Consider the following 20,771-nt stretch of genomic DNA (forward strand, 5'->3'; position numbering starts at 1 on the left):
CTTGGGATTTTTTTTTATCTCATAAATTGGATTTAATTCATAATTTTTATGTATAGTTATTTACTATCATCATTTTCTCATCTAATAAAGTTGACTTTTTATTCTCATAATTGAGATTTAGAATCTCATAATTATGTCTTACCAAAGCACAATTTGTTTAGTTTTCAATGTGTCCATACAACTGGTTTGCCAGCTGTCGTGTATTTTAGCGGCATGATGTCTCATATTAGAGCAGGTGAAACACTTAAAGCGCTTTTCTTGTATTGAAGCACTCAAAATGCTCAACCGTTCCATATTCCCGAGGCAAAAGTTGGCAACGCAATATTTCCATCCACATCAGTGGAAAAATACAGATGTTTCAATACCGTTAACGGAACAGAACATCATTAAAATCATTTGGTGTCAAAATGGTTCAAAACACTTAATTCCCAATCCCAGATGTAATGCTGACTATAAACATGGCAAAACAAAAGATATCTCTAAAACAGTGATAAAACACTGATCTAGAGCTCATCCAGAGAGACTTTTGTACCATGTAAAAGGCTCACAGTGGAAAAAGTAAATGTATAGGGTCATTAAAAGTTTGACCAAATTACAAATAATAAATATTGACATGCGATGGTTGGAAAATGTACAGCCCTTTTGAGGACGATGATGCAGAAAACGGTTTTGTCACTCAAAAACATGAAATTATCCATTGCTCATCTTGTCTTGTGGGAGTTTTGGGATTTCAGCCATCCAAGGTGCAGGTGCAGATGGGAAATTATAGATCTGTGGTGTTGGACGTCATCAAACACAGTTTCCGTCCTCAGAACACCAACATAATGGAGCCGTTCTTTGGGTTCTGTTGAAGTGTGTAAACGCTTGCTCTGACTCACCGATGCAAACCACAGCTAGCATAGAGCAAATATCGAGAAGCTCAAAATAATTTGATTTTGTTGAGTCCTAAAATGGTCTTGTGGGTTCAAGTAAGTTTAAGCATGACTGAAAATGACAAAACAGTGACTTCTGTGCATCAAGATATACTACTTTGACGTTTTCAAATGTTAAGTTTGAAGGAGCAGTTTAGCCAAAATTAGAATTCTGTCATCATTTACTCACCCTCATGTCGATTCAAACCTGTATGTTATTAAAAGGAGAATGTTTGAAGAATCTTTGCAAATTTTTTTCTATACAAAGTTCATACTGGCCATATCTGTCAAGTTAGAAATATCACAAAAAGTACAATTAATTAAGCATTAAAGAAACTGGAATAAAAAACACGTACAAGATTTCATAGAAGATGGTAAATAAATAATGACGGAATTTTCATTTTGGGTGCACTCTTCTTTTAAGATTTAGCCTCTTAAAATATAGTATTAAATAAAGACTGAATTTTAGCTCATAACTTACATTTTTGTGTGTGTTTTGTCTATTTTAGACATACGGCATCAGGTTTATGTTCTGTTTATAGAATTATCTATACATCCTCATGGCGATTTTAATGTTTTCATATGTGAACTTGCCATGTGTTTGAAGATGAGTAAAAGCAGCACGTTCACTGTATCTGTTCTCTCAAACATATGTGTTTGTTCATAAACATGAGTTCATGTCTTTAAACTTCTCTTGATCAGTATTTCTCACACACATATACTCCGTCTCTCAGCAGTGCAGTGGTTGGGCGGGTGGAACACGGCTCTCGTGTCAGTGACAGCCGCAAGCACGCAACCACCATGTTCTTGTATTTCTTCAGAATGACATTGGAGTTGTCGTCGTAATAGAGCACAGAGATGGCGTGTAGTTTGATGGGAGCACAGCATGGCTTTGGAACGTTCTCTGGATTCATCAGGTGGACCTGAAAAAAAGAGAGAGCATGATACAGTAATAGATAATGATATTAAAGCAATAAGCCACAAGAGGCCTCAAACGATTTTACCTCACATGTTATAAATGCTTAATAACACTTATTCAACATTATAACCTATGACAATGTACCTTAATGTAAAATGGACACATGTGAAGCATTTATTAAGGAGTTGTCAACATTATAAACCTATGTAGATAATGTTCAGTATGATTTTAAGGTCATCAGGATTTATTATATGATATCTGCTGTGAATGAACATGAAGAGCTGAAAAGTGTTCTTGCAGAGGACTTTATGGTAACTGGTTAATTTGAGACAGAACTCGGGGTAGCACCATTCTTTACATATCAGAGCGTTGAGGAAAGTGACAACACAAGTCAGTCAAGACATTACAGTCATGAATATAAACACAAAATGACTTAATCACAATAATGTATTATTAGTGATTAATGAACCCCATTCATTTAAATAGAAACACAGCAGTTTATAAAATACTCTACTGTGAAATAAAAGCTAAAATGACTTGCTCTGTAAGGGTTGGTGTTTATTTTAAAATGTAGGACTCACCAGTGTCTGTACTATAGCATGATTAGTAGCATTCATATGAGCGTTTAGGGGGAAAGAGCATTCTCCATCACAGTAGTTTGCTGCGTAGCCCTCAGGAGCAATAATCCAGTCCTGGAAAAAAAAAGACACGTCTAGATGAACGGGGTTGCCCACACTAAATAATAATCTTTAAAACAGGTTCAACACTTATTCTTGTATTGTAATACCATATAATGGTTGAGTTAGGTGAGAAGACTTGATGGCCACTGAATAGCACTCCAATCTAATATCTGTAATATTGTTTATTTGTGTGTATGTGTTGATGTTTACCTGCCAGCCCAACTCTCTGAAACTGACGTACAGTTCGTGCTTTCTGCATGCGCTCTTCTGATCACTGCTGTTGTAATCTGCATTCACAGAGAAGACAGACATTAACATCAGATAGATTACAGTATAAATATTACAAACAGAATATGTAAAAAAACATTTTATGGAATGAGATTTCTTTTCATAACTTAACTTAATAGTTTTCCAGTTGTCTTAAACAAAGCGTTCACCCAGAAATTTGTCAGCATTGTTCCAAATCAGAATTTTAGTATTGAAGACATGCATGAATGAGATCTGAACAAGATTTTCTTAAATTGTTTTGCATTCCTTCGCAATAAGTTTTTTGTTCCCTCACAATAAATCTTGTGTTCCCTCACAGTAAGTGTTGGGTTCCCTCACAATAAGTGTTGTGTTCCCTCACAATAAATCTTGTGTTCCCTCACAGTAAGTGTTGGGTTCCCTCACAATAAGTGTTGTGTTCCCTCACAATAAATGTTGTGTTCCCTCTCAATAAGTGGTGTGTTCCCTCACATTAAGTGTTGGGTTCCCTCACAATAACTGTTGGGTTGCCTCACATTAAGTGTTGTGTTCCCTCACAATAAGTGTTGTGTTCCCTCACATTAATTGTTGGGTTCCCTCACAATAACTGTTGGGTTGTCTCACACTAAGTGTTGGGTTCCCATGCAATAAGTGTTGTGTTCCCTCACAATAAGTGTTGTGTTCCCTCACACTAAGTGTTGGGTTCCCTCGCAATAAGTGTTGAGTTCCCTCGCACTAAGTGTTGGGTTCCCTCACAATAAGTGTTGTGTTCCCTCACACTAAGTGTTGGGTTCCCTCACAATAAGTCTTGGGTTCCCTCACAATAAGAGTTGTGTTCCCTCACAATAAGTGTTGGGTTCCCTCGCAATAAGTATTGTGTTCCCTCGCACTAAGTGTTGGGTTCCCTCACACTAAGTGTTGGGTTCCCTCGCAATAAGTGTTGGGTTCCCACGCAATAACTGTTGGGTTACCTCGCACTAAGTGTTGGGTTCCCTCGCAATAAGTGTTGTCTCACACTAAGTGTTGGGTTCCCATGCAATAAGTGTTGGGTTCCCTCGCAATAAGTGTTGGGTTCCCTCGCAATAAGTGTTGGGTTCCCTCACAATAAGTGTTGTGTTCCCTCACATTAAGTGTTGTGTTCCCTCACACCAAGTGTTGGGTTCCCTCACAATAACTGTTGGGTTGCCATACATTAAGTGTTGTGTTCCCTCACAATAAGTGTTGTGTTCCCTCTCAATAAGTGGTGTGTTCCCTTACATTAATTGTTGGGTTCCCTCACAATAACTGTTGGGTTGTCTCACACTAAGTGTTGGGTTCCCATGCAATAAGTGTTGTGTTCCCTCACAATAAGTGTTGTGTTCCCTCACAATAAGTGTTGTGTTCCCTCACACTAAGTGTTGTGTTCCCTCACAATAAGTGTTGTGTTCCCTCACACTAAGTGTTGGGTTCCCTCGCAATAAGTGTTGAGTTCCCTCACACTAAGTGTTGGGTTCCCTCGCAATAAGTGTTGTGTTCCCTCACACTAAGTGTTGGGTTCCCTCGCAATAACTGGTGTGTTCCCTCACAATAAGTGTTGGGTTACCTCGCAATAAGTGTTGTGTTCCCTCACACTAAGTGTTGGGTTCCCTCGCAATATGTGTTGAGTTCCCTCACACTAAGTGTTGGGTTCCCTCGCAATAAGTGTTGTGTTCCCTCACACTAAGTGTTGGGTTCCCTCGCAATATGTGTTGTGTTCCCTCACACTAAGTGTTGGGTTCCCTCACAATAAGTCTTGGCTTCCCTCACAATAAGAGTTGTGTTCCCTCACAATAAGTGTTGGGTTCCCTCGCAATAAGTGTTGTGTTCCCTCGCACTAAGTGTTGGGTTCCCTCACACTAAGTGTTGGGTTCCCTCGCAATAAGTGTTGGGTTCCCACGCAATAACTTTTGGGTTGCCTCGCACTAAGTGTTGGGTTCCCTCGCAATAAGTGTTGTCTCACACTAAGTGTTGGGTTCCCATGAAATAAGTGTTGGGTTCCCTCGCAATAAGTGTTGGGTTCCCTCACAATAAGTCTTGGGTTCCCTCACATTAAGTATTGTGTTCCCTCACACCAAGTGTTGGGTTCCCTCGCAATAAGTGTTGGGTTCCCTTGCAATAAATGTTGTGTTCCCTCACACTATGTGTTGGGTTCCCTCACATTAAGTGTTGGGTTCCCTCACACCAAGTGTTGGGTTCCCTCGCAATAAGTGTTGGGTTCCCTCACACTAAGTGTTGGGTTCCCTCGCAATAAGTGTTGGGTTCCCTTACACTAAGTGTTGGGCTCCCTCGCAATAAGTGTTGGGTTCCCTTGCAATAAATGTTGTGTTCCCTCACACTAAGTGTTGGGTTCCCTCACAATAAGCCTTGGGTTCCCTCACATTAAGTGTTGGGTTCCCTCACAATAAGTGTTGTGTTCCCTCACATTAGGAGTTGGGTTCCCTCACAATAAGTGTTGTGTTCCCTCACAATAAGTGGTGTGTTCCCTCACAATAAGTGTTGGGTTCCCTCGCAATAAGTGTTGTCTCACACTATGTGTTGGGTTCCCACGCCATAAGTGTTGGGTTCCCTAACAATAAATCCTGTGTTCCCTCGCAATAAGTGTTGTGTTCCCTCACAATAGGTGTTGTGTTCCCTCACAATAAGTGTTGGGTTCCCACGCAATATGTTTTGTGTTCTCTCTCAATAAAAGTTTTGTTCCCTCACAATAAGTGTTTTGTTCCCTCACAATACATTTTGTGTTCCCTCACATTCTGCCTGACATCTCTGTTTGTGTTTTATGGAGGATAGAAATTTGTACGGGTTTAGTACAGTTATTTGGGTTGATCTGTTCTGCTCCACCCCTGTGTCCTATGAGCCTCATGTCAGCAGCAGGTAGGTTTGTGTTTTGTGAAGGGGCAGGTCATCTTTGGCTATGACTCCTTCTCTGAAGTCAAAGTGTGACACATTCTTTCTTTCCACTGCTGTTCTCATACACTACACTTTTTTTTCTTCTTGTCATTTTTGCTAAGTGCAGTAGAGTGAGATTGGAGAGAGATGTCTATGATATCACTTCAGGCCAGCAGTAGAATCCCTTCCTGTTGTTCTGAGTTCCCGCCACAAAGAGCAGCAATTTGGCCATTCAGAGGGCTTGCTAACCACAACAAGTGCCATGCAAGACAAGTGATTATATAGGCTGGAGTTAGGAAAGGTACCATGTCTAAACCATTTGACCAAACCCACCTCAACACACACTTATACAGAGTTTTGCTTGCATTGTCAGAGAGCATACGAGATGTTGTAATGTTTGTTTTATTTTCAAACAGGCTGCTACGCCTTCCCTAATGAAAGACATAATTCATTTCTGTAATGACATTATGATGTAAGCAAATTGAATTTACTGCTCTCATAAAATACACAATAAAATAGGATAGGTTGATTTACCATGACAATGAAATCCTGCCACAAACTGAAGCAAAAACTTGAGATAAAATACACAATAATAAATATACACTTTCTAAATGAATGTAGTTGTTTGAATGTTCAGTACATATGTCGAATACAACAAACCTCATTTACGAGAATTTCACTTATGAGCACATAATTGGGGGAAGTACGTACAATCAGCTTATTTTAGCAAGATACACATTAAGAGAAGAACAGTTTTCTTCAAGCATGCACCAAAGTCTTGTAACACCTCACAGAGTGCCAGTCAACTGTCAAACCTAGCTTCTACATCTAGCTCATGCTCTCGTGGTTGTGTCTGAACTGAATATGTCTCTGAACTAGGTATTAAGGTTTCTTGGAGAGGAGGGGTACAGCAGACCTACAGCAAGGCACACAGCTTTCCTAACATTGCTATGCTGATGACATGCAGTCTGTTGTTCCAGTCTGGTGACTCCATGGTCTCTACACAGATTTCTCGCCTTGTTTTTTGGGGGTATCTCGGCCTGGATGAACAAAAGCCATCTTCAGTCACTGGATTCCTTATCGTCCCATGTGAACTGAATAGTCAACACAACATCACTGTGCAGAGCTGTTCTTTTCTCTTATTTACTGTCATTCTTTTACACTTGCCTCTCTAAAATCAGCCTGATCACATGAAAATATATGACAAAATTATGTAAAAGCAAGTTAACTGTTCTCCCAAACAGATGAGGTTTTTAAGGTTAATGCTCTATTGAGTTTTAAATGAACAAAACCGACCTCCTTACCCTAAACCCTACACCTGAACCTAACTGATAGAGAAAAAGTGAATGTGACAGGGTGCCGGGTTGTGATTATACACACCCGGTCCCTTAATCAGGCTAATCAAGCCTCCGAGAGGGATAAAGGCTGATTGCGGACGGTGGTGCGATGAGAGAGAGATCTTTTACGGACATGTCCGTCATGTGTTTGTCTTTTGTTTAAGTTAATCATTAAAATATTGTTTGTATCGCCAGGCCGGTTCTCACCTCCTCCTTTCCAGTTAGACCCCGAAGCTGCCGCCAGGCGCCGCCATTTGCGCCATTTAGAATTTCAGCCGCCGCCAGCCAATAATTTCGTAAGCTAAATTGAGCCACCATCTGATAAAGTTTGGCTGAGCCGGCTAGAATTATTTGCATCAAATAATAATTCTATCACATAGAGACATACACACACGAAATATATAAACAATACACGAGATCTATTTTCCCACTGGATTCATAACAGCACAGTCTTGTGCTCGTTGCTACGATACACAGACTCACAATGAATTGACGACCAATTAAAATTGCTCGTTTTCCGTACAGAAGAAGCGATGCATTTTTTTCTCGCACTGAGGTGGAATGGCGGAAAGAAGAAAGCAAGGTAATTTTGATCTCACTTCTCACATACTTTCCTAATTCCTACTTACTTTTTTTTTAACTTAGGCCTACCCAGACTTTTGTTAAATCTTCAGGGCACGGTTGCACAAACACCTGAATCAAAGATTGATGTTATGAACCAAATATTCTGGAACGGAGAGATTTATAGCATTGAACGTGATATCACTGCAGTAACAAACCACCGTTTCCACATTGCTAATTCACGACGCATGCTTCAGTGTACATTGAAGTGAAATGTGCAAAACTTTGTCCAAAATAATACTGATAAGTGTGTTTATATTAAGGCGAGACACGGCAGGCAAAAACATCGGTTTTTTTTTACTGGTCAATTTTGAGATTTTTGGATATTTGTCTTCAATAACATGTCTTCTTTCAGACTTGTGGTGAAAAAAAGTCTGAAATACACATTTAGGTCTTTATTTTACTACACGTCTGTTTGCGTCTGTAGATTTCTCATAAATTCAACAAAAGTTTGCGTTCTTAATCAAGGTGTAATATGATAAGCTTCATACATGATAATGCCAAGTTATTGTATACAACTTAGCCTACATACATTTAGCCTAAACACAACACATTGTAGGTTATTTGAAAATGTTTAGTAGCATACAGACTACAAAATAAATATGTACATACGTTGTGAAAGTAAAATCTGGTGTTTTCTTTATTACATTGTATTGCATTTTGTAGAAATATAGTGTAAGCCATGCATTGCTTGGAAATATTGAGATCTAGTAAATCAGTATAACATAGACATCTGTAGACATGAAGTGGCAGCTTCAGCCATTTGCAGCTATGAAAAGTTTAGCGGCTGCAGCAGCCATTTAGGTTTTGGCTGAGCCAGCTTGCCAGCCAATAACTTCATCAGCCAGCCATTATTCTCAAAACAAATGGCTTCGGCTCTATTTCCAGTGAACTGCTTTACAGTGAGATGAAAAATATTGCTGAAGCAGCCACATGATTTTTTGGTGCTTCTAACACTCTTTCAGCTCATGTGTCGACTTGCATACTCTACAGGACTCATATCTTTACATCACAAGTGCAATGCTTTATCAGTTGAGCAACTGCGTGATTTGATCACACTTGAACAAGTTTGTAAATGTAGTTGGTTATGTAATGCAAACTGTTCAAAGTTATCACCTTACAAGCCATGCGCTATAGGAACTTAACCTTTATTAATAAAAGTGTTTAGATTTCATACGATAACGTATGATGTGAGGAAAAGGGTGAAACGCTTTATGTGTTTCTGATAATCTGCCGTTTTACTTGTAATTTGTGTGAAAGTGAAATAAAGTAATTGTTGTTGTAGTGCCTAGGGTACATTTAACTAGGAATCTGCCGCCATACATCCAACAAGCCACATAAAAATAATTTAGCTACATTTTAGGCATAATAACGTGATTCCATTGAACCAGGTTATCTAAAATCTTGTTCTGTTCTGGACAACTTTGGAGCTTTGTATCACAGCATATTCTCCTTATGATGAATCGCTTGTGTTGTACGAATTTTATTCTTATTAAGTCGCTTCGGGTAAACATATCTGGTAAATGAGTAAATGTAAATGGAATGACTTTTTGTGTACGTGAAACAAGCAGAGTTTCTTACAGTAGATCTACACTGACCCGAATCTATGAAGACTTTTACAGAGTTTTACAGACTTTTTCAAGTGATTTACTTTTTATAGAAACAGATCATACTTGTCAAGGCAGACCGATTTAGAAGTGAAATATGTAATTACACTAAGATATATTGTACCTAATTTGAATTATATAATTCCTATAATGTGCTAATATTTCTTTTTTAAAAGTTACTATTAGTTAAGAGCATTCAATTTACTACAAAAGAGACAAATTAGTTAAAACAGGGGCATATGCATTTAAAAAATTAACGACTCCCTCAAAATGATTGTTATCAAAAGTAATAAAAATGTGCTTGTGAACAGCGTTCTCTTGTAAACAAATCGAATTGCACTTCCGGTCAGTTCTCGCCTGAATATGCCAGCGCGCTTATGTCACGCGAGAGGCAGCATGAACTGATTCCCCTCATGGATCTGCATTGAAGAGCGATGGGAAGTAAACAATTAAAGTGAAAAGGACTTAAATATTGATCTGTTTCTCACCCAAAGTGATCATATCCTTTAGAAGACAGTAATTTACTTTTTCTACGGCTGTCTGAACTTTTTAGAGTGTTTAAGTTCTGGTCACCATTCACTTGCATTGTATGGACCTACAGAGCTGAAATATTCTTTTAAAAATCTTCATGTGTGTTCAGCAGAAGAAAGTCATACACATCTGTGATGGCATGAGGGTGAGTAAATGATGAGGGAATTTTCATTTTTGGCTGAACTAACCCTTTAACAGCTGAAAGAGTTAAATGTCACCACAGTTGATACAGATTATTATATCAAATGAAGTCTGTTTAAGGTGTTAAGAGCCACTTCAGTATATGGTGTGAAATCTCTGGCCTTGTTCTGTAGCCCCCCAAAGTAGGACCCCTTCTTGTGTTTCTTTCACTCTGTCTGGCAGAACTAGGTTAAATATTTACTGAGATAAATCCGCCAGCAGGAGTGGCCCCTGAGCTCTCCCCAGCGGCCTTTTAGCCGCTCCCGCAGGGGTCCTTCCTCTCTGATCCCGAGCACTGAACCTGTCCTACACAGACCCCCTACAGAGACATTTATAGCCTAGAATGTTCTACATCTCACAACAGGCCTGAGAATGAGGCCAAATACCATTCAACAATGGCAGAATTGGACACACACATTAGTTTCACATACACTCATACTGTATATATGTCTCTGAAAGAATAGTGCCACAGAAAAACGGAGCTAAATAGGTGAATCCCACAAAACCTTTAAAGAACATGCCATCTTTGAACACATATTGTCCAGACAACATGAATTTATTAATGCATCTTTTTTTCTATTGACTATGGGGTGAAATATAATGTTTTCGTTAGACTCATCCCACCCACATATGAGACGAGTCTTTGTATTAAACAAGAACGTACATGCACAAACAAATGCTCAGATGTAAACACACTGACTTCACTGCATTCACACACAGATTTTGTTTAGCTCTGCCTTTCCTTTATTTACTGCCAGTATTTACAGTGAGGGGCTCTTTAGGAGTACAGCAGATATTTAGTGTGAAGTTTCATTGAGTGTAAAGGTTAGATTTGTGGTACCTCATAAAGCACTTCTCTTCCTGTCTGTAAAATTTAATGCCACACAGTTACTGCTGTAAGCGGGACATGTGGGCCTCCACTGCCCCTTGACTGAAGACTGCCCATCTGCTTAACATGGAGGGATGGGAATTGAAACGTATTTAACAATCATGTTTCTGATTCAATTTCACTTAACATTTACATTTTCTATCTAATATAGCTCGAAACAAGACTTTCTTTCTTCCATGGTCCACAAAAGGTCTTTTAAAAAAAGTCTTGACATGATTTACTTTCCATACTGTATTAGTGACTCTGGCCTGTCAAGCTAGAAAAAAGGCAAAACATTAAAAAACGTTTTTTTTTTTTTATTAAAAGTAATCAATACGACTCATGCACTATATTCCAAGTGATAAAACCATTTTGTGTGATGAACTGAACAAGATTAAAATTATTATTTACTCTGAAATCATATTAATAAAGTAAAGCATTGAATAAAATGTGGCAAATATGTTCAAACCCATTATTGTGTCGAATCAGTGAGATTTGATGTTATTATATTTGATTTAAGCACTTTGATTTGAGAATCAATAGTCACTCACATCTCGACTAAATAATAATGTATTTTGCTGCAGAACTGTAGATTCAGTAGCGATGCTGGAAACATGTTCCATCTGCATCGGCAATAGAATGATCTTCAAGAATCTCTAATGGAACTGAATGTTTTGAAAGTTATTTGATTCAATTCGTTTTCTTTATAAATGGAACCCTTAGTGGGCCTGAGTTGCTCAGCGGGTATTGACGCTGGCAATCACCCCTGGAGTCGCAAGTTAAAATCCAGGGCATGCTGAGTGACTCCATCCAGGTCTCTAAGCAGCTAAATTGGCCCGGTTACTAGGGATTAGGGGTTCTCGCTCTCAATGGGGCGTGTGGTGAGTTGTGTGTGGATCGTGGAGAGTAGCATGAGCCTCCACATGCTGTGAGTCTCCGCGGTGTCATGTACGAAGAGTCATGTAATAAGATGCGCATATTGACGGTCTCAGAAGCGGAGACAACTGCCACCACAAGGATCTACTAAGTAGTGGGAATTGGGCATTCCAAAAAAAAAGGGGGACAAAAAAATGGAACACATTTTACTTGTAATTTGTGTGAAAGTGAAATAAAGTAATTGTTGTTGTAGTGCCTAGGGTACATTTAACTAGGAATCTGCCGCCATACATCCAACAAGCCACGTAAAAATAATTTAGCTACATTTTAGGCATAATAACGTGATTCCATTGAACCAGGTTATCTAAAATCTTGTTCTTTTCTAGACAACTTTGGAGCTTTGTATCACAGCATATTCTCCATATTCCCCCCAAAGGGGATAAAAAATGTTTCTCAATTCTTAACCTGAAAAATATAGTAGTTTATATAGCTAGACTTTTTACTTGCGTAAAGTTTGATCCACAAAAGAACGTATTCTGTTTAAAAGGCCACTCGTAAGATAACAGGTCATGACTAACTGATATATAAAGTGACCAACCAACCAAGCTTTATAAAGGGGTAGTGAGCCATTATACCTCACATTATAAATGCATATCAGTGATTTATAATGCATTTGTAAATGACTTATTAATTAATAAACACCTTTCTAAGCCCCTAACAAAGCGAACATTAGTGTAAAGTGTTACCATTTTATTTTTATGTGACATTTAGGGCCGTGTTTATCTGAAACGTATTATGTACTACAATGTTAAACCGATCAGGAAAAAAAATAATTTAAATTAATCTAATGGTAAGAATTATCCACTAACAAATGGATGCAACACCTTGAACATCACATAGAAAAATCCATCCATCCATCTTCAACCGCTTATCCGAAGTCGGGTCGCAGGGGCAGCTGCTCCAGAAAAATAAAACGTCAAAATACTATTCAATGATATGCAGTAAATGCAAAGGTAAATATACGGTTTTGTGACCAAAGGACACAATGGTAAATAAAAATGAGAAAAGGTTCTTGGAATTTGTCCTCTACTGATGCAATTACACAATGAGTTTCCTGCTGCTGACGGCATGTTGGAGTAATGGACACGACGTTCCACATGGAATAACATCCATCCTGGAGAGAGCTGAAGCAGGGACGCTTGCTCACTCCACTCCCATGATCACTTGAAAGAGAATGTGAGTGCTGTCTGCGTCCATGTGAACTTTATCTTCTTCCTGTCTTTCATTGCTGCGGTTATTAAAGCTCTGTCCGCAGAACTCGCCCATGTCTAATTACACCAATGGTAAACAAAAGGAGGGTCGAGGGAGGGGGAGATAAAAACCATCGCTGGACACTGCCATGTTATTATAATCCTTTAAGCGATACTGTTAACGTGGTCAGGCGTTTTAAGCCAGCAGCTAATAACAGTTGTGGGGTAATTACAGGTCTGGCAGAGGGGCGACACTCTGCTGAGATGCTTGTTGAATTCCCTCGGGCAAATAATTGTCTGTAAAGCTGCTTTGAAATGATGTGTCTTGTGAAAAGCACTATACAAATCAAAATTAATCGACTTACAAATACAAAAAAAACACAAACAATGTTATACACAATCTTTTTTACTATGAGCGTCTAATAAGAATTAAAGGGATAGTTAACTCAAAAATGTAAGTTCCTTCATAATTTACTCACCCTCATATTGTTCTAAACTAAATTTTTCTTTCTTTTTCAGTAGACAAATGGCGAAATTTAGAAAAAATGTCACGCTCAATTATGTCATACAATATCATTGGATAGTGATCACCAATGTTCCCTCCAAAACATCCGTGAGATGATGGACTCAAGTGTGTGGGAAAACAATAAACAACAATATTGAAAAGAAAGCCACAGACTGCTCTTTATTTATGAGTTTGTTCAACAGCATAATTACATATTATCCATTTTTACTGTTTACTTGATTTTCAAATATCAAAAATTTTGAAAGTTTACTGGTATTGTTACCAACTAAAATTTTGGTATTTTAATTCCAAATATTCTGCTCAGGTGGCCGAAGGATCTGCCTAAAAGAAATAGGATTTGCATAGCAAGAACAAAAGTTAGATGGAGCACTGGTGACCACCTCTTAAAGCTTCAAACAGAATGCAAAAGTATAATTCAGAAGTCTAATACATTATTACATGTGCCTCATGATTGTTCTGAAGGCACATGGTAGGGTGTGATGAGAAACAAGCCGAAATCTATGCTTGACGAAGCATTGACATCCTGACACAAAGCATGTGAATGCAGTTTCACAATTGCTGTAATAAAGTGGATGGTCACAGCCTGCTGGCATATTAATATTGTGGAAGATGAGAGTTTAAATTATTTAATGTTCATTGCAATGAATACTCAAACTATGGGGACTGATTCTTTCAATTAGTCCACCACCCATGTTAGTAAGCATTATTTTCTTTCCTAGAAGTAAACTAAATGCATTTTCAAAAGAAGTAAATATAGTCAAATTTCAGCACTTTCAAAATATGTGATTAATCATGATTAACTCTGGAAAAGTCATGTTTATCAGCAATCAAATTGATATTCAAACCTGATTAACTGAGAGCTGATGAAGCTCTCAATTCGATTCTGATTACATTTTTGATTCTTTGAGAATATTTGAGTTATCAGGTCTGTTTCAAAACAATCACTTGATCGTGACATTACAGCACACTATAGACCATTTCAAGAATGTAAACAAAAACAAAGGAATTAGAACGGTCCAAACATATTTCTGGATCCTTTCAACAAAGTCTCTTTTTCAAGGTAAGTCAGTCCACTCGTTGGTCATCTTTGGAAGGCTCTTGGGCAGTTTGGGCAGCTATTTTTCTGTGTAAACAAATGTCATACAAGTGCAGCTCCTATCTACTTGATCGAGATTATGATCAAAGAACATATTTCATATAAGCAGTAAAATCTGACAACATTGTGTGGCAGGGTATGCCATCATTTTTTCAGAACTTGAATTTGAGACAGCCTCCGAAGTCATGATGTTGAAGAAAGACTGAGTGTAATTTGATGTTATCGAAAAAGTTTGAAAATATTTTGTGTGAATACACCTAAAAAAAAGTAATGTTGTGAAATTCAAGTTTTTTTATTCAAGTTATGGATTTCAGGTCATGAAATTCAGGTCTCAATATTCAGGTTGTTGAATACGGGTTGAGAAATTCAGGTGGCAAAATTCGAGGATGACATCCGGGAATGCAAGTAAGAGCAAACAAGCATTGATGAACAAGCAATCTCTCTCTTGGACAATTGCAAAATAATGGAATCAGCTCAAAACTAATTTTAAACATCTGTGACAACAACATTGTGAAAACACAAAAGGTATACTTTAGGGATACTTATTATAATGTTTTATTAATGTGTTTTGAAGAAATGATCAACTTGATCAGTAAATTGGATCCTTCACCTAACAGAAGAACCTTATTTCATAATGATATGGGCAAAGTACATTTACCAGTAGAAACGAGTAATCAAACTACCTCAAGTCTGAAAACAAAAAACTAAAATTGTAGTCGAAGTATTAAATAATAAATCTAAAAAGAAAAAGATTATATATACTGTATATTCTCTATGCCTTCAGAGAACAACAGAGTGTTTAATCATTACATCCAAGGTCATATAAATCAGGTAGATATCTACCTCTTGTTGTTACTGTAAATAAGTGAAATAATACAGAGCTATGGCTGACTGAAACAACAGCCACCTTTAACCATCACAGTAAGTGTGATGCATGTCTTGTGTCATGATTCACTGTTGTGTGCCTTGTGTTTCTCCCCGGTCATCTGTTCCCCAGACTACACTTCCCATAATTCCCTGCTCTGATCACCTCCAGCTGTTCCCCATTGTTCCTCACCTGTGTTTCATTAACTCGTTAGTCTTTTGTATATAATGCCTTGATTTCTGTTCAGTCCTTGTCAGTTGTTATGTGTTTTGACCTCCTGTGTATGAACAGTGCCCTTCGTAGATGTTTGCCCCCTTCATATTCTTGTTTCCCCATTGTGGATGTTTTATTTGTTCCAGTGTTTACCCATTATTTTGCACTTGTTTATTTCTAATTACACTCTTAGCAGCAGCTAGATCCAGCTCTCGTGATTTCCTTCCAGATCGTTACATCTTGGCTGTTTGATAATATTTATTATAATTATATTTCACTTTCTCTTTCACATTTGTACTAGTGTTAAATGAAAATATAGTGAACTTAGAACGTACAACACATTCTGTTCCTAACTGTTCACATCAGTCTGGATTGCTTTAGTTAGAATGCCATCTCACTTTTTAATATCTTTATCAAAATGATGGATAGTCTAACCTCATATGTAGATTTGTAGACTACTGCTGATTTGTCAGTCTTATTTATTATGTTTATTTTCAGGCAGACCATGTTACCTTCATGATAATACAAATCTGGGCTCCAGCTATATACTTTACAGAAGTGTTCCGTAATATGTGGATTTGCAATATACCCCTTCCTAAAATTAGACAGCAGTATTCCGTGAGTTTCTTTTGTCTTGCATGTAATACATGCATGCAAGATCAAAATAGAAAAGTGATCACTACGTAAGTCATTTAACCTTAAATGTCAGTCTTTTTCTTCCTCACATTTTCTTTTAAATATTAACACACACACACACACACACACACACACAAAACTTATGAATAACAATACAGAGGCATATAAAGTATTCTTTGTCATTTCCTGTAGCTATTACTAATCAGGTATTATTAGCCTATATTCATTTCCTATACACTCAATTCATGCACATACCAAAAAAATTTAAATAAAAATCATGGTAATGTATGAGCATATTGACCTGTTACATGTGACATCACCATATGATCACGCTGCCTTTGTGACCAAAATTCCCTTTACTTTCAGACAGTGTGCTGCACGGGATGTGACAAAAGCCAGCAAACGTTTTACTGCTGTTTACTTACCAGAGCCAAAATGTTATTTTTCTTTCTCTAAAGTTTTATCTTTCAGGTGACACATCTTCATTTCACCCAATTCAAGCAGCGATGAAGAGGGAGAACAGAGTTATAACTTATGTTTCTGCTTTAATTAAACATTTCAGTTGTCTGTGTATCTTATGGGGCTTTTCTACTGCACGGTACAATTCGACTCAACTCGACTTTTCCACTGTGGATTGTACCTGGTACCTTTTTTAGTACCACCTTGGTTGAGGTTCTAAGCGAGCCACACTTGAATAATAAAAACTTGAATATCACAACCTAAATGTATTTTTTTAGGTGATTGCACACAAAATATTTTCAAATATTTAAAATTATCAGCAATTACACCCAGTATTTTTTCAAGATCATGAATTTGGAGGCTTGTTCAAATTCAAGTCCTGGTGATATAAAAATGACGCCATAGCGGGGTGAGCGAGAGACGGACAGAGTGGGTGTCGCATCAGTCCTCGGAGAAGCATTTATTTCATATGTCAAAAACACAGGGGAATCTGGGGCCTTTGTAGTGGAAAGGGCTGTGAGAAGGAAGAGTAGTGAAGACAGAGGAAGGTCCAGGTGACAGTGGGCAGGGTCCCAGCGGCTATGGCACACTCCCTTCCTTGGTCTGAAGTGTGTGGGGTGGCAGCTTCAATCGAGCGGCACAGCTTCCCTGAGCCTCGGCACTTGAGGGGAACAGCGACCTGGCATACTGGCCCGTCGGACGCGACACATGCTCCAATCCCAGACATCGCATCTAACTTGCACAAGGGTTCCGCGGTGCGGGTTCGGTGGCGCATCTTACTCACACCAGACTCTCCCTGCTCAGTTCCTGGACCTGCAAAGACGCCAGCAGGTAGAGACCAGTCTCCCTATGAGAGGCACACTAGGTGTTAGAAGGCAGCAGTGATGTGGCTCTTCAATGGGTTCAGGTGAGCACCATCACACATGGGAAAAAGTCACCATGGGCTACATGGGCGTGTCGTTCTGTAGCAACTGGTATAATAAACTGTGCTTCTTCAACTCAGATTATGCTAAAAAAACGTAATTTCCCCATCCTGTATGGATAATGCGCATGAGCGTTCTTGAGTTGAGCAATTTATTTATCTAAAAGGTGATTGGCTATTTTACCTGTAAGGCGGGACTTCTTTTTATACATCCATGGCTGCAGTTGGGCATTCCAGTTTCTCCAATTCATTTTAATAGAAGTGGCCCATCTCTGCTAAATAGCAGGAAATGTTCATGAAACAATGACATCACCAAAGAACAGTCCTTGAAATGGTCTATAGTGCATTTCCAAATAATTTATTATATGTGTGGTATACATTTTGAATGATATTTCTTCTTATAATTATTTATTTTCATTATGGTTGCTTTCATGAGATTCACCCCATAAGTCTAAAACTCTTTTCCTGATCAGGATTGATTTGAGAAATATAGTGAATAGTGAACCTCTGAATATGGGTCAAGGTGCTGCGCTCACAGGCGGTCACTGAGCACTTTTCTAAGAGTGATTTCATATTGGCAGCACATGCACGCTCAACACTGCCATGAGGGAACCGCTGTCACAACGGCTTCGCAACTTCCTGCTCCAAATGTAAATATTTATGCTCCAGACATCCCAAGCAGAGCTGGGAGAGGGGCTGATTGTTTTGGGTTACATAAAGTCCAATCCTTCAGAACAAATTATGAAGATTTGACTCTTTATCCAGGACACATAGCGTGCAAGGTTTAGGAGCTGTGAGTTTCAGCACTACTGTACAAGCAAGTGAAACATGCAGTGTCTGACACACATGGACATAACATTTAAAATACCCAATAAGAGTTTCAATTCCATCATGCCTGTAGTGAATATGCACTGAATGTATTGTCATTTACAAACACAAATCACATAAAGTCAACATAAAATTTGACCTTTGTAATCTGGCATTTTTCTAATATTCAAACAGGATAGTTCACAACAAATACATGGTTTTATCCACCAGGAACTGATTGAATGGTGAAAAATGGTCTCTATTTGACAGGAGTTTGTAGAGGAGGGGTTGAGAAAGTCGTTTTAGAAGTTTTGATGAATTTGATGAAAGATTGCAAAGACAGTTTTTATTTTATTTAAATAACACTGATGCACTGATAACACTTCAGAAAATCATAAACTTTTGTTCAAGTTATTCACCTGTAGGCCATCCATGTGTCGAGGCCTCACATGTAAAATTAGTTCTGGATTTTGTTGGTATTAGCACTTAGCTGTCTGACCCTCCAATTTCACCGAATAAAGACCACCCCAAACCAGTACGATAATGAGAAACTGAAAACTGTCCCTACTAGAAAGGTTCATATTTAATTAATACAAGTCTTCTGACACTTATCCTCAATGGTGTCATTCTTAAGGCGGTTTATTGGTGCTGATTTCACGATTTGATTTGATTCGATACTGATTCACATTCTCTTCAAAATCACTGGACTCCTTCACAGTGTCAGTGCTGGTATAAGATGTCACATCAGGATACAGGATGCCAGGGTTACATATGTTCTGCTTCCTAAATGCATTCTCAAAAGAGTCTTAAAGAGATTTGTTGAATCCAGATCTCCTTCACAGTGTCAGTGCTGGTATAAGATGTCACATCAGGATACAGGATGCCAGGGTTACATATGTTCTGCTTCCTAAATGCATTCTCAAAAGAGTCTTAAAGAGATTTGTTGAATCCAGATCCCTAACTTGCAGGATTATGAAGATCAGGACTCAATAAACCAAATCAGATACAAAAACATCACTAAAGAATCCCTTTCAACCTTCTCTTGTAAATGTAACTGTATGGATTTCTTCCATACAGGTAAGTGTGTATTCAACTTGCCTTGCCTTTAGTTCACAAAATGTGAAATTCACAAAACTGCGAAAGACTGACCTGCATGAGACATTCCATTTGATGCCTCCTGTGGCCTGTTGGAGCGGTTGCGGTTCTGACGGCGTTTGCCCATGGACCGGACGGATCGGATATGGACTTCACTCACTTTGAAAAAGGCCACCATGAACGGCTGCCTCTCCAGAGCACCATCACGCCCCACTAACCCTGCATCTGCAGGACTGATGCTTCTGCCTACAAAAACCAGAAGAAAGAACACTTTTATCAATACAGTCCTATTTTAGATACAAAGATTTCAAGCATCTACAGTGCATCATTTTCATTATCCCCATTTCTTCACATAACAGTGACATCCACATTTGAATCGTTTTTTGTTGTTGTTAAATCGATTCACAATTCAGACTGAATCAAACTGAATTCATTATTATTATTGATTAAACAAATAAAATATATAATTTTTAAATCCATTAAAAAGTTAATATAACACAAACACAGTTAAAGTGGCAGCAACAAATCTTGAATGCATTAACCTCGTGCAGATTTTGTCTGGGAGAAACACCAGCAAAACTACAGTACATCTGGTAAGAAACCTCATTAAGTTTTTACATTGGAAACTGTTTAATTAAAATGCTTAGAGTATCTAGTTTCATCCAATATGTTATTTTAAAAAATTTAGTGATTTATCATGAAAAGGCACGATCAGGACTATAGGAATATTGTCCCTTAGAAATCCTATATTTACTGTGCATTATCACATTGAGAATCAAAGCATTCATCCAAAAGTGTCTTTATATGGAGTTAGGATGAAAATAAGGTGCATTTTGAACTGTTCTGAGACCAGTGCAGACATACAACACACTGGAGGTTAAGTCATTCACTAAATAGGGAGTGAGAGAACATCCTAATACTTTCCTATGTAGATAAGTGCATTCACTCCTAGAATCTGATCAAAAGTTCAGTTTCAGGCTGCAGATGATGTTTGGATCACTCGACATGTTTGACAGACATGGGACAATGTTAAACAGTAAATAGATTCAGAAATTGTAATGCTACATTTTATTTGAACATGGTTAGCAGTGATTGGATGATGCTGGCCATTACTCTGAATGCTATTAAATACTAAATAATTATTAATGCTGATTTCTGATTTAGCAATGGCTATTACTTGCTTGACAGTGCAAAGAGAGAACATTGAGATTTGTCGCTGAAG

General features: G+C 38.2%; 1 protein-coding gene across 1 annotated transcript in view; it reads right to left on the minus strand.

The window, feature by feature from the left end:
• Positions 1 to 142: 142 nt before the first annotated feature.
• The window catches only part of LOC127634916 (bone morphogenetic protein 7-like), an 85,123-nt gene continuing 64,494 nt past the window's right edge, over positions 143 to 20,771 (minus strand). Inside the window, 5 exon segments of the mRNA XM_052114667.1 lie at positions 143 to 1,704; positions 1,706 to 1,834; positions 2,412 to 2,522; positions 2,721 to 2,797; positions 19,604 to 19,795. Coding sequence (XP_051970627.1) covers positions 1,684 to 1,704; positions 1,706 to 1,834; positions 2,412 to 2,522; positions 2,721 to 2,797; positions 19,604 to 19,795 — 530 coding nt within the window. The 3' untranslated portion in view covers positions 143 to 1,683.

The sequence above is a fragment of the Xyrauchen texanus genome, chromosome 42 (genome assembly GCF_025860055.1).
Source record: "Xyrauchen texanus isolate HMW12.3.18 chromosome 42, RBS_HiC_50CHRs, whole genome shotgun sequence".
In the NCBI taxonomy this organism is placed as follows: Eukaryota; Metazoa; Chordata; class Actinopteri; order Cypriniformes; family Catostomidae; genus Xyrauchen; species Xyrauchen texanus.